Source organism: Colius striatus, chromosome 2 (assembly GCF_028858725.1).
Source record: "Colius striatus isolate bColStr4 chromosome 2, bColStr4.1.hap1, whole genome shotgun sequence".
Lineage (NCBI taxonomy): Eukaryota > Metazoa > Chordata > Aves > Coliiformes > Coliidae > Colius > Colius striatus.
In genome coordinates this window covers 11,245,596-11,259,043 of record NC_084760.1, presented here as the reverse complement: position 1 = coordinate 11,259,043, position 13,448 = coordinate 11,245,596, and the positions used below count along the sequence as shown (strand labels likewise).

The 13,448-nt window shown below is 39.7% G+C and overlaps 1 protein-coding gene across 1 annotated transcript in view; it reads right to left on the bottom strand.

Moving 5' to 3' along the window:
* ME1 (malic enzyme 1) overlaps positions 1–13,448 on the bottom strand; it is a 176,467-nt gene that overhangs the window by 30,406 nt on the left and 132,613 nt on the right. The window contains exons 8-9 of the mRNA XM_061989758.1: positions 2,912–3,009; positions 1,180–1,293 (exon numbers count right to left, since the gene is read on the bottom strand). Coding sequence (XP_061845742.1) covers positions 1,180–1,293; positions 2,912–3,009 — 212 coding nt within the window. The remainder of the gene's footprint in view (positions 1–1,179; positions 1,294–2,911; positions 3,010–13,448) is intronic.

Here is a 13,448-nt window from a genome sequence, read left to right as displayed (position 1 = left end):
TACACCTGCAACCTTCAGGTTTCAATGACCAGGGATGATACACAGGTCTCCAGTCATTTGGGTGCAAAAAGCACTTCAAGATTATTAGATGAGAACCAAAAGGATTAAAACCACTCGTTAAAACAAACACCACAAGAAAGTTTGTGTCTCAGACAGTAGCAAACAGCAGCATTCTTCTGTACCTGACCAGGCTACTTTTGTCCTTTCTAGCATGTCCAGGACGACCTTAGTAATGCACAGTGTCAATGATCCTATCATTTTCCCTTTAACAGCATGAGTGAAAAGTGCTGTGATGTTGTTCAATAAACCGACACATATACTGTCTGCAGAATGCACACTCCTGAGGTAAAGCTATGTGAACTACAAAAGATCTTAGACAGCTCAAGAACACTGTGCAAGAGTGCAGTACCAACAAAAATGACCATGAACACTGCTAACCAACAGGCAAGGTGAAAAAGCAAAGCCAACTGGCCTCTCATCCATTTCTTTTAAGTAGCTCACAAACTATTAAATACATAACCACCTTTTAAAACACACCAGTTTCTTTATTCTGGCACATGGAATTCATATGTTTCTTTATTTTGGCACATGGAAGGAATGAGGTAAGAGTGACTGATGAAGTCTCTCAGCAGCTTCAAATTCTGACCAGTGTTGATAGCACTGCAGACCGCAACATCTGCAGCATGAGCTATATCACTGTGCATAGCAGCTATTTGATGCAATATATCTCAGTTCTTGCAGAAGGATGACATGCTTGCAATACCAGGAAAACATTCCCTTCAAGATATTTTTGTTCCTGTTAAAAACCCCCTTGAATGCTGTCTTAATAACATAGCTATACATCTTTGTGCTAGCAAATAATAGTCGCATCGGCATGGGAAATATTAAACCCACAAGTTGCACATTTCTTTCCTTACATGTTTTTTAATGAATTGCTGAAAAAAATCTCCTCATTACGTGACCATCCCTAACAGGAATAGAGCAGGAACTCCAAGCATAATCACACCCTCTCTCCTGAAGTAACATGGGAGTTTGTTAGTCATTTAATATAAAAAAGCAAAACAGCTAGCTATGGCAAGAGACATAGATTGCTGTGTTTGCTTTCACAAATCACATGTTTTTGCCTTTTATCTGCAAATAAATATCATGATAGTTAAAAGAATGAGAAAATTGTGTTACCTTTACTATTAGTCCCTTTGAGTCAACCATCCATATCCGTTTGACGGCTGCCTCTTTAGACACCCCTTCTTTTTCCATAGCCATAACAATGAGGTTTGCTATCCCCAGTGCAGCCTGAAGAGAAGAAAAGTGGTATATAACACTAGAAATGAAAGAAATCCCGTGCTCACTTGGTTCCTCTAAGTGTCTTTATTTAACAATAAATCTGAAACTCCTTTTTTCATAAGCAGTAATGAAATGTTGCAACCATTTGGTAAATAGAAGCCATAATGCAGATAGAAAGCATAGACAAATCTTAAATTATATAGATATATCATAGTAAAGCTAAACCTCAAGATGGCATTTATGGTGGAGAACATAATAAATCTTTAAATGATGATGAAAAATGCTAAAACTAACATCGTTACTATTTTTTTTTGCCATTTAAACCAAAGGAAATCACATTCTGCATGTCAAAAAGTAAAACACAGTCCAAAAGACTTTGCACTCTTATCTTTTGTTTAAAATGTCCATCAAGAAGGTAAGTCTCTCTTTACTTTCTAGTGATGTGTTTTGTAACTCGAGACTGGGCTGTGCTCTGAGTGAAAGCAAGGTCGAGAAAAATTCACTTATCAATATTTTTGCTGAAACGTGTGTCGTTCTTATTGTATTTCATAATATTTCATCCAACAGATCAAATGTCATATGGGTACAGATTGAAAAACAGGCAACAAAATGAGCCAACAGACTACTCAGTATTTCTGATTGCCAGCTTACATACATATTTATGGAGTGGATTCTTTTATTATTATTCAGTTTCACCGAGAATGAGATTTCCCTTTCGCAGTTGAAAAAGAACTACTTTTATCAGGAATGAGCTCCCATGGCAGGGTTGAGACCTGCCATTACTCTGTGCACCAACAGGCACACTGACAGAACTAATGAAAAAAATAAACATTAGACTGTGGATTCATCTGTCTATTGAACACGGAGCAAAACCAGGGACAGGAACTTCAGAGAGACAGATAGTCTTTATGTACAAAGGCATTGATCTGCCAGACAGGGATGCAAGTCATTTTGAAAAGTACAGACTCGATCTTAGTAGTACTAAATATTGAATCAAATTAAAGATATCCAGACCATACAAAACTGGATTAGTATCTTGCAGCTACAGGAGGGTTTGGTGACCATGAGTAATATTTTTCAGAAGCCTGCATGGTGCTGTAGACTTGATACAAGAAATCACAGCCACAACCTTCATTGTGTCAGTGGCTTAGAAATTTAGAAAAATCAGTATAAAAAAACAATGTGCATAAAACTCTTCAGAAATGGATGATCTCTACGTGCAGAATACCAAAAAAGTACATCTGATGACAGGAAAAATCAAAGTGGCACTGCCTCTTACTAAATAATGCTGACTCTGGTAAATATATTTTATTTAACATTTCTTTGGAGGTCTGATATATTTCCTCATCTTTTCAAAGAGTTTTGTTTGTTTATGCTGAGAGTAGTTTAATAACTTACAGCAGGAAGAACTAAAACTTTGAGAAGAGGTATCTGCAGAATGTCTTATGAAAAACACAAGGCTTGACTAGATGATTAGAGATTTTTCTGTAAGTTTACATTTGAATTAAGAACTAACTTTTAGTGATCACTCTACCCATTTAATCTTCTTGTTAATTGAATACATATAATCTGATTAAATATCAAGAAATATCTTCATAGTATAATTTTTAATGATGTATCAAAATACCTCTCCAGCTCCCTGGAACAACACTGTGTGATCTGATAACCTGTTCTTGGTGATCCGCAGAGCTGCAAGAAGACCTGCAACAGCCACAGATGCAGTTCCTGAAATAAAGAGTATTTCACAATATATGGTTATTCTGGAAATCATTACAAGGCATTACATTTTAAATAATTCCACAGCAGCTTTCAGCTAAAAGATATAGGTACTTAGGGTAGTGACAAGAAGTTCAGTGCAGTTGGAGCTTGCTCTACTTTATTCTTGTGAAAGTGAAATGGAAGTGGAAATATCTTCAGAGTAACATTACATAAAATATGATTGATTCATTGATGCTACTGGAGGGGCATAATGACTGAAGCATTTGAACTATTAGAAAATATTCCCCCTCAACTCTGCCCTGGTGAGGTCTCATCTGGAGTCCTGTGTCCAGTTCTGGGCTCCTCAGCTCAAGAGGAACAGAGAACTTCTGGAGAGAGGCCAGCACAGGGCCACCAAGATGATCAGGGGACTGGAACATCTTTCATATGAGGAAAGGCTGCAGGAACTGGGGCTGTTTAGTCTGGAGAAGAGGAGACTGAAGGGAGATCTTATTAACATTTATATCTAAAGGGTGGGTGTCAGGAGGTTGGGACATCCCTTTTTTCTATAGTAGCTAGCAACAGGACAAGGGGTAATGGGATGAAGCTGGAACACAAAAAGTTCCACTTGAATATAAGAAAAAACTGTTGAGGTGAGGGAGCCCTGGCACAGGCTGCCCAGAGGGGTTGTGGAGTGTCCTTCCTTGGAGGTCTTCAAGACCCACCTGGACGTAGTCTGACATACTGACATATACTGACATCCTGAAATACAGCAAAATAACAAAAAAATACTTTGTCATGGGAAGGTTGTCAGAGAAGAAGAGCAAAGTATGAACCTTTACAAAGAAGTTAAGATGGTGAAAGAGTATGACCAGCTTATTTAAGATCTCAACTGTCCCACTGCATCTGAAAGTCCTCAAGACTCCAGCCCACTGTTAAATAGTTCCAGTTTTCTACCATCTAAAACATTGGAAGGAGCTTTTAAATCTACCTTTGAGACATCCCATACAGAGAAAAGGGCTAACATTTAGCTTTATTGTTTGGCCCATGGAGGCCTTTCTTTTCCAAATTCTCCCTCACCTCAAGAGGGAAGAAGTTTTTCCTTGTGTTTCTTTGGAACCTCTCATGTTCCAGCTTCTACCTGTTGCCCCTTGTCCTACCATCGACCATCATTGAGAAGAGACTGGCTCCATCCTCCTGACACCCACCCTTTATTCATTTGTAAACATGAATGGGGTCACCTCTCAGTCTCCTCTTCTCCAAGCTGAAGAGCCCCAGCTGCCTCAGCCTTTCATCATAAGGAAGATGCTCCAATCCCTTCATCATCTTCGTAGCTCTGCACTGAACTCCCTCCAGTATCTCCCTGTCCTTGAACTGAGGGGCCCAGAACTGGACACAAGATTCCAGATGTGGTCATTTTTCACAAATCATCATTGTTACTAAAACCCAGACAGAACCTGGACAAAAAAAAAAAGACAGGGTCCTTATTCCTGCCAGGAACTCGAACCCATTAAACACCAGAAGAAAAAGAAAAAGAGAGAAAGTGCCTTAGTTTTCAAACAACTCACAGAATCCATAAAGACATCCTGTGGTCAGGGATATGGCAGCAAGGTAGATGGTGCCAGCAGAAAAGTTGTACTCAATGTGTCTTTTTAGAGGAGATTGCAGAGAACTAATAGCAAAAAGCATCAATTTCATCAGGACTGAAAAAGCTCAAACAGCCACTAATGATTACATGTTGGAAGTGGAAAAACGGGGTTTTGAAGTCTTTGAAGATTTATGATGCCCATCTTCTTCAGAGGTGAACCACAGGGAGATGAGCACGAGCCCTGAGATGTTCCCCCTTGTTCAGTTCTGGGAATAAGAACCAAATTCTTCCTTCTCCAAGCAGTGGTTGCCACTGACTGACCCAAGGGAACCAAAGATAAGGTCATAAATTATTTTTGAGAAGCCTGCAAGAATTTGCAAGAAGGAGATCTGGATGGCTCCCAGAGTTCTGTTCCTGACTCCTACAGCCCTAGCTGCAATTGTCTACAAGCCACCTGGTTGCTTTGAGGGGAGAATTCACATTGCCATTGATTTTTCCTTCAGAAAAAGTGTGAAACATGTATGGCCATCCCTCCAAAAAACACTTGTCCCAGGGTCTGCATAATGGACATCTGTCATCAACATGCAGCTGCCTTGAAGCTTTTGCTAGTCACAAATCTACTTTCTCATAAGCAAGATAAAGTTTAAAGCTGAGAAAGCAGTAATCTCTACATTAAACTGATGCTCAAAACAGGTATTCATACTGCAGGCACACAGACCACTAAGTTTCAAATATATGTAGCTAAGGAACTCAAATAAGACATCAGAAGGTTGGTACTGGGCAAAACTCTCCTTGAAATACATCATTTGAGTGTTGAGAGACGGGTTTGAATCTGTGGTTTATGGGTAGGATCGCATGAGTTTCATGAATTGCTGCTTTTCAAAAATAAAAAGCAACCCTTAGTAAAATTTAAGAATGCATGTTAAAGTTAGAAAGTCACTTTTTGAAGTCAATTCACATGAACAGTTCGGAACCACATGTCTGTAGAGCAAAAAATTTTGTTACGTGCTTTTAACTATGACTTTTCCCCCTTCAGTCATCAGAAATACAGGACACCTTGTTCTCAGCCCACTTAATGTTTAGACCATAAAAATTTGTCATTTTCAGTTATATAGTATTCTTTACAACTTTTTTTCCTGAGAGCTGAGATCATTTACTCTCTTCTCTCTCATTTAAAATAAAAATTCCTAAAATATGGTTCCTCTGAGACAGTTTTGGGAACAGCCATCAGATTGAGATGCTTCCACAACACAGTATCAAAGAGCCAGCTTGTTTCTTTCCAAGATGAAATTAAGTCTTCCTCTGGTAAGTGCCAAATTGGCAAAGACCAAAAATGGCAAAAGAGAGAAGTCAGACCATGCTCTCAGTTCCCCTTGGTACTCTACCAAACAATCCTCATAACTGGCAATAAAAAATTCCCATCCTAACATTGGATGACAAATTCTTTCTTCTGTTTCATATTACATAACTGTACTTGCAGGGTAGGAGGAGGATAAGGAAGCCTGAATAACATAGCTTATTCCTAAGATCACCAATCTGATCTCCTGAAAAGGATTGCATCCGGAATATTGTGTCCAGTTCTAGGCCCCTCAGTTCAAGGACAGGGAGCTGCTGGAGAGAGTTCAGTGCAGAGGCACAAAGCTGATAAAGGGAGTGGAGCATCTCCCTTATGATGAAAGGTTGAGGGAGCTGGGGCTCTTCAGCTTGGAGGAGACAGAGGGGTCACATCATTAATGTTTACAAATACACAAAGGGTGTGTATCAGGAGGATGGAGCCAGGCTGTTCTCAGTGATGGACAATGATAGGACAAAGGGCAATAGGTACAAGCTGGAATAGAAGAGGTTCCAAAGAAACACAAGGAAAACCTTCTTCCCCGTTCAGGTGAGGGAGCACTGGCAGGGGCTGCCCAGATGGGGTGTGGAGTCTCCTTCTCTGGAGATACTCAAACCCACCTGGACCAGTTCCTGTGTGACCTACTCTAGGTGGTGCTGCTCTGGCAGGAGGGTTGAACTAGATGACCATTCAAGGTCCCTTCCAACCCTTAAGATTCTGTGAAAGCTGAGCTGGAGCACTGCAAGCCCTTGAAGATAGAAGCTATGGCCACAGCCACATACTGCCTTCATCAGAGGACTGGGAAAGCTGCTCTTCAAGCCCTTTTCTGCTTACAGAGACACAATGAAGCACCACAAATTTACAATGAAAGGGAATGGTGGGATCTTGCTTGTCTTCACGACTGATGTGCTTTTGCTAAGTTTGTTAGCCAGAAAAATGGATTGTGATTAAGTATCAGTAGTTGGGATACTTTTAGAAACTATTAAATACTATCTTCTGTTTTAAGGAAAAAGAGATGTGAAACATGAAGAAAACACTACACTGAATGTCAATAAGACTTTGCATTGATTATACAGGACGTGAATCATCGTTACCTGTATGCTCACTACAAGGATGATTCAGAACAAAGGTTATAATAGCAATATATAAAGGGTTAAACATTGCATTTCTTATGAATTACTTTTGATTTGCACAGAACTGCTCTAAAAATGGGTTTTTAGAAGTACAGTACAAGTTTTATTCAGTCAGTTGTCTTAAAAGCATAATAACACAGTTTATTAGATTACTGAATTCACTGTCTGTGCTGCTGACAGTAGCTGTCATCACTCCTCATCAGCAGCTTCCCTTATTCCTTCCTTTTGAAAGGGGAACACCGTCAGTGTGAATAGCAGTTCTGTTTAGCCGGAACTGCTCTGACTCACAGCACAACCTTAAATTTCATCCTGAATATTGGCTCGAGGTTTTGAAAAGAATCAAAATGCAATTTATATCCATATGCCAAAGCCTAACCACTTCTCGTGGATGTTACCAAGTAGAAACAGAATCTCACTGTCTTTTCCTACTGTCATCACTATAGCAAGAAGAGAAATGTCTTCGCCTTCCTCTCCCACAGAGCACAGGTTAAATCCCTTGTGTGCAGAATAAGACAGATGTTGCTCATAGATATCATTTTAAAAATCAATGTTATTTTCCCCAAATTCCTAGAAGAAGAACCAATAACCAAAGCAAGTTTAACAAAAGATATTCTTCTAAAGCAGAGCCAGCTGCTGAGACAGCATTACGGTTTTCATCGTGTAAAAACATGGTAGATGTGAGCTTTCAGAGTACATGATTCTGTATGAAGTCTTTTTTTTTCTGTTCAAGATTCTTCTGTTCAAGATTCTTTAGCCTTATTTGTTACAGTAAACTGTACATATGTCAAAAAGAATCCTAGAGACAGTGGCTTTTTGGGGTTGGCACACTATAAATGCTTTGGAGCACAGAGTCTCCTTTCAGCCGCTGCGACAATTAAAGAAAAAAATGGGGAAAAAATGTCTCAAAACATCAGGCATGAAAAGATTTTTTATTGGTTGTAGTTTAATTTAAATCAGCAAGAAATGGCTTACGGCGCTGAAGCATTTGCCCATTATTTAAAGTTTCAAAGAGTAAAACTTGTAATAAAGTATTAGCAGTTCCTTCCTTCATGTCATTTTCCCTACTTCATCTTAACAAGCTAGCAAACAATTTCTGCAGCACATCCCAAAATCTGAGCTATTCATTCAGGGCTAAAAGATTAGGAAGTGGTAAAGTAAAAGTCAAATTTCTCAATACACAGAGTAATAGAAATCATGTGTTAACATGGTCAGTCATCCAAATAACACTGCACAGAGTGCCAGGGGAAAATAATCCCACTCCTACACTTAATGTGGAAAAAGGTGAGAGTAAAGATCCCATCTAAAAAGTTCCATTGAAATATAAGCAAATATTTCACTGTGAGGTGAGAGAGCCCTGGCACAGGCTGCCCAGAGGGGTTATGGAGGCTCCTTCCTTGAAGGTCTTCAAGACCTATCTGGACATGGTCCTATGCAACCTGATCTAGGTGACCCTGCTTCTGCAGGGGGGTTGGACTGGATGATCTCTAAAGGTCCCTTCTCACTCTACCATTTGATGATTCTATGATAAAAGGTGTAATCCCAGATGCTAGTGAGGCAGATGTTATGGCTGTGGGTAGATCAAAAGGACCCTTTTTAAGAGACGGGAGCTCCTTCTTCTTGCCATGGACTGGCTCTTCAAAGCCTTGTATGTGTACTGTCCTGCTCTGCAGCTGCAGCAAGCAGGCAGTGCAAAGAGAGGGACAGGCTCTAGTAAAGGAGAAATTCAACCTTTTTAAAAGGGCAACCATTTGGTATATTTGAAAAGAGTCCCAGAAGCATAGGGTGGCTGAGGCTGGGAGGTCATCTGGTGCAAGCTCAAGCAGGATCACCTGGAGACAGTCGCCCAGGAATACGATGAGAATGGATTTCTTTTTTTAATCCATAATGAGCAAAAAAAAAAAAAGCAGAATATTTGTACATACATGTACTTGTATATGCACATGGAAAAGTAAACTAAAGCACCAGTGGGTGATTTTCTTGAAAGCACACTGACTTAGATGTAAATTTACCATTATATCCTGACTATATTGGAAGGAAAATATGCTTCACATAACCCTATGGTATATGTCCTAAAATATTAATAAGAAATCCTGTTATTTTCAAAATCCCAATATATATTTCACCTGGAAGCAAATGTCACTTCATATTATGACAGAGGTTTTCTACAATTTGCATGTAAAATCACAATTTCAAATATATAATACCAGTCTCATTCATGTTTATAAATACACAAAGGGTGGGTGTCAGGAGGATGGAGCCAGGCTCTTCTCAATGAAGGTCAATGATAGGACAAGGGGCAATGGGTACAAGCTGGAACGTTAGAGGTTCCAAAGAAACATAAGGAAAAATTTCTTCCCTGTTCAGGTGAAGGAGCACTGCAATGAGCTGCCCAGATGGGTGGTGGAGTCTCCTTCTCTGGGAACACTCAAAACCCATCTGGACAAGTTCCTATGTGAGCTACTCTAGGTTGGTCCTGCTCTGGCAGGGGCGTTGGACTGGATGATCTTTTGAGGTCCTTTCCAATCCTTAAGATTCTGTGATTCTGTGAATATATGAACCATGACAAGCCATAAAGCTTTGCTTTGCTCAAATTCTTGGTCAGAGAATGAATTGGAAGCTCCATGCCCATCACAGCCACAACTCCAAACCCCAAACCTTCTTCATAATTTGGTTTCAGGAACTGGAATTTCCAGATATCAAATGTATCACTTCTGATGTTAAAGTGAAAAAGAATCTTAAAAAGAAGAACACTTGTGACAGAGAATTTCTGATTTCTGAGAACTGCACTGACTTAATGTTAAATTGGTCACAACACAGTTTCCAGGTACAATTTTCCTCATTATTCAAATGGCACTCAGCAGAACGTTTAGCATACATTTCAAATCAAACCACACATGTAAGATGGAATATTAATATTAAATTGTATGTGCTCCACATTTCTAATTTAGCTCTGTTCCTTTTCATCAAATTTTGATGCAATTAAACAGCACAGCTGTTAAAAACTAACGACATCTAAGGTCATGATGGATACTGAAGCTAATTCCAATCCAGTGCAATCTCTCCACATAAATATTACTGTTGGCAGAAATACAGGCTCTGTGCCCATAATGGGGGAAAGTATTGCAACTGTGGGGACAGAGAAATAGAGTTAGGACACTAGAATAAAAACTTACAGTATTATACCCCATCAAGGAATGTTTTTAGGTAGATTGGCTTGTACTGCTGAAGTTTGTCAATTTTAAAGCAGAGGGATGGAGGAAAAAATCAAAGTAGTTGGAATAATTGGAATAATTGGCCTGCATAGAGGCAGCAAGGCTAGAGAAAGTCATGCCTCTATTTCAAATTTAGCTATGTGAACAGCAACTTCAACCAGCTACCATGTGACCAGCTTTGGGAGATCCATGTGAAACAAATGCTTATAAGATGTACAAACTTGCCTTAAGGCACTGACTGTGCTTGAGTAGCAAAACCTCTTTCAACAGACACGTCAAAACCAAGATGAGTGTGGAAAGGGAGTGTTTTGGCACCCTGCTCTGCCCCAGTTAGGTTGGACAAGGGGCAGGCAGGTGTGGCCTGAGTTGATCCCATTTGTGAGCAGGATTTCAGACACTGCAGTCTTGTCTGGACTTGCACCTAGGACTTCCCCTTTAACTGATCTTAAAGAGATTTACTGAACATCCCTGCAGCAGGGAAGGGAACAGATTAGTTTCTCCAAGGGGATTTTAAACCTGCTAAACCATGACTCCCAGCCCTGTCCCCTTCCAGGGATGACCAAGCAGACAAATACCTTTGTTTGGCAACACAAGCCCCAATTTTCTCATGGCATCAGTCCATTCCTAGGCATGGGTTGGAGAGGAAAAAAACCCCACACCTTATATCTTAAAAGGAAATTCCACTCTTTCCTTAGAACTTCTCCTTCCAAAACCTATTGGAGATGAGTACAGCTAGCTACCTGATCCAATTCAGGTATTTCTGTATGTTGTGAAGTTTGACATTACAATATTAATTAATATTTCTCCTAAATAGGAAATTATGATCAAATCACCCTGATTTTAGAGAGAACCAGACATAAGTATTTGTTTTGAAGCCAAGGCTTTCAGTGATTTTCATTTCCAAAACTCATGTTGTATAAGTTTGAGAGAGAGGAAAAAAAAAGAAGCAGCAAATTGGTTTGTGGTCAGAAGGAAAGCAAACAAGAATCCAAGGGAAAATGTGAATATTTTCTCCCTAAAGTAACATTACTGCTATTGTGTTTGTAAGAAAAAGAATTGAAACTATGAATGTGAAGAAATTACCATAATTGTTATAATTATCAAAATTATATCGCGGTGGGAAAAAACTTCCCATCCAAAACCCAAGATGCTTTCTAGAATGATACAATAAGAGCAATTTTATTATTCCAATAAAGATTTATAGCAGTCAGTCAGAATCCTATTTGCCCTTGTTCCCAGTTCCTTGATTACAGAGAGCGGACGTAGAAAAAGTTACAAAGCTTTTCCCAAAGTAAAGGATGTGAGTGTGCTGGAGCAGAGATGGAGAAAAAACCTCTTTGCAGAAATTCCTGAAAATATCTGTAGGTGACCCTGAATGGCCAAGTTTTAGTGATTTTGTAAGATCGGCATTTTGACAGACACTTTTTTCCCCCAATGTTCTGCAGTGGTGTCAGTCAGGGCCATGCTGACACCACTGCAATTGCTTGAGCTAAAAGAAGGCAACTGTGTTTATCCAACTGACTACTTGTAAATGGGTGTTTCTCTTTTCATACTTTATTTTTTGTAGTGTCTGGCAGGAGTCAGGAATGTATATTAGGGGTTTTTTTCAACTTAAGGTACTTAAAGGTCCTCACTGCATGACTAAGATACATAGGAATCCTTTGTCTGGATATCCTAGGGCAGTAAGAAAAGCCACAAACCCTCCCATGAAAGTATTAAGAGTTTCTATCCTTAAAGTATCTTTGGCTTGATAAATCACCCCACTAGTAGGAACTATGTTTAAAATACCAAGTAAGCACTGTCTTCAGAAGATGATGGCAAATCAGATGTAACATTGTGTTTGTTTTCTTTTATTGGCCTGATGTTACTTGTCAGCTTTACTGCTCTAGGGGTAGGAAATGCAACTATGCATACAGAGAAGGCCACTCTTTCAAGTAGCCTGGAAAAAATCATGACATTTAGAAGGTGAAAATCTCTAAGGATTGCTAAAGGAGTCAGCACCATCTATCCTCATTTAAGGTGTCAGGTGAAAGATCCTTTGGGTTTATAGAGCTGGAATAGAAAGAGGGAGAAAACATTGGATCTGTATTTGAGCTGTTGTTATTCCACTGCCATGTTACAGGGGAAGATGACAGTCCGAAAAATAATAGATACTGAGGGTATTTATGAGGATATGATGACATAGAACTGAGATCAGAGCAGGCTACATGCATCTAGGTGGACCTGCTTCTGCAGAGTGGTTGGACTAGATGATCTCTAAAAGTTCCTTCCAACCCCATCATTCTGTGATTCTATGATCTGCTTTCAACCTCTCGGAAGCTATACAAGCATTGAGGATGGAGATCACCCTAAAGTCCCAGACATCATTTGTGAAAACATCAAAAGACTCACAAATTAGATTGCAGAAACTGAATAAAGTAAAAGACTGCATATGACTACACTTCTAAGGAAGACCAATAGCTGCTACTCTGAATGAGAAGATGCCTCCTTCTAAGGTGCATCAGAAAGAATGCAGTGGTTTTAAAAAGATATCTAAAGCCACTGAAGACTTTCTCAGCTCAGTTTAGTCACATACTTTTGCTGAAAAGCTTCTCCTTCATGTCTTTAAAACCACATTCTAGTTGAGTGTCTTTCTGATTTGGGGTGAGGACCTTCATCCTGCAAGGAAAGAGATTTTTCTGTGGGAGCTGGGTCTCAAAACAACTAGGGAAGCTTCCAGATGCTGGCCATGGCTACACTCAGACCCTGAATGATAAGGAGCACCATGCTTCTTACAAAGGGAAATGACATTTTATAATCAGTTTATTTCCCATCTGGGAGTATGTTCTCCATAATCTGTTTCAGATGCAGGACTAAAACTCAGCCAGGCTTGTAAAAGAAGCATAGTTGATGTGGCTAGCCAAATCCCTAACATCAGAAACATGAGGGCTGTTTGAACCTATCACCATGCATTGAGTCCCTGAAATAAGACCTAGGTCTCAAGAATGACTTCCAGAAAACTTCAACTCCTAATGTTTGGCTTCAGGTGTTACTGCAAACTGTTAGAGATGAAGAGTAAAACTCCCATTTTTGATTCTACCCCTGCTGAGGACCTCTATCTACCCAAGGAAACAAAAGGGGGTACGAGGCAGCTGGGTGGCCAGGATTCTCCTTGGGTGCCTTTCTCCAGTAGTTTGTCTGACTTCAACCTCCTTGCAAGG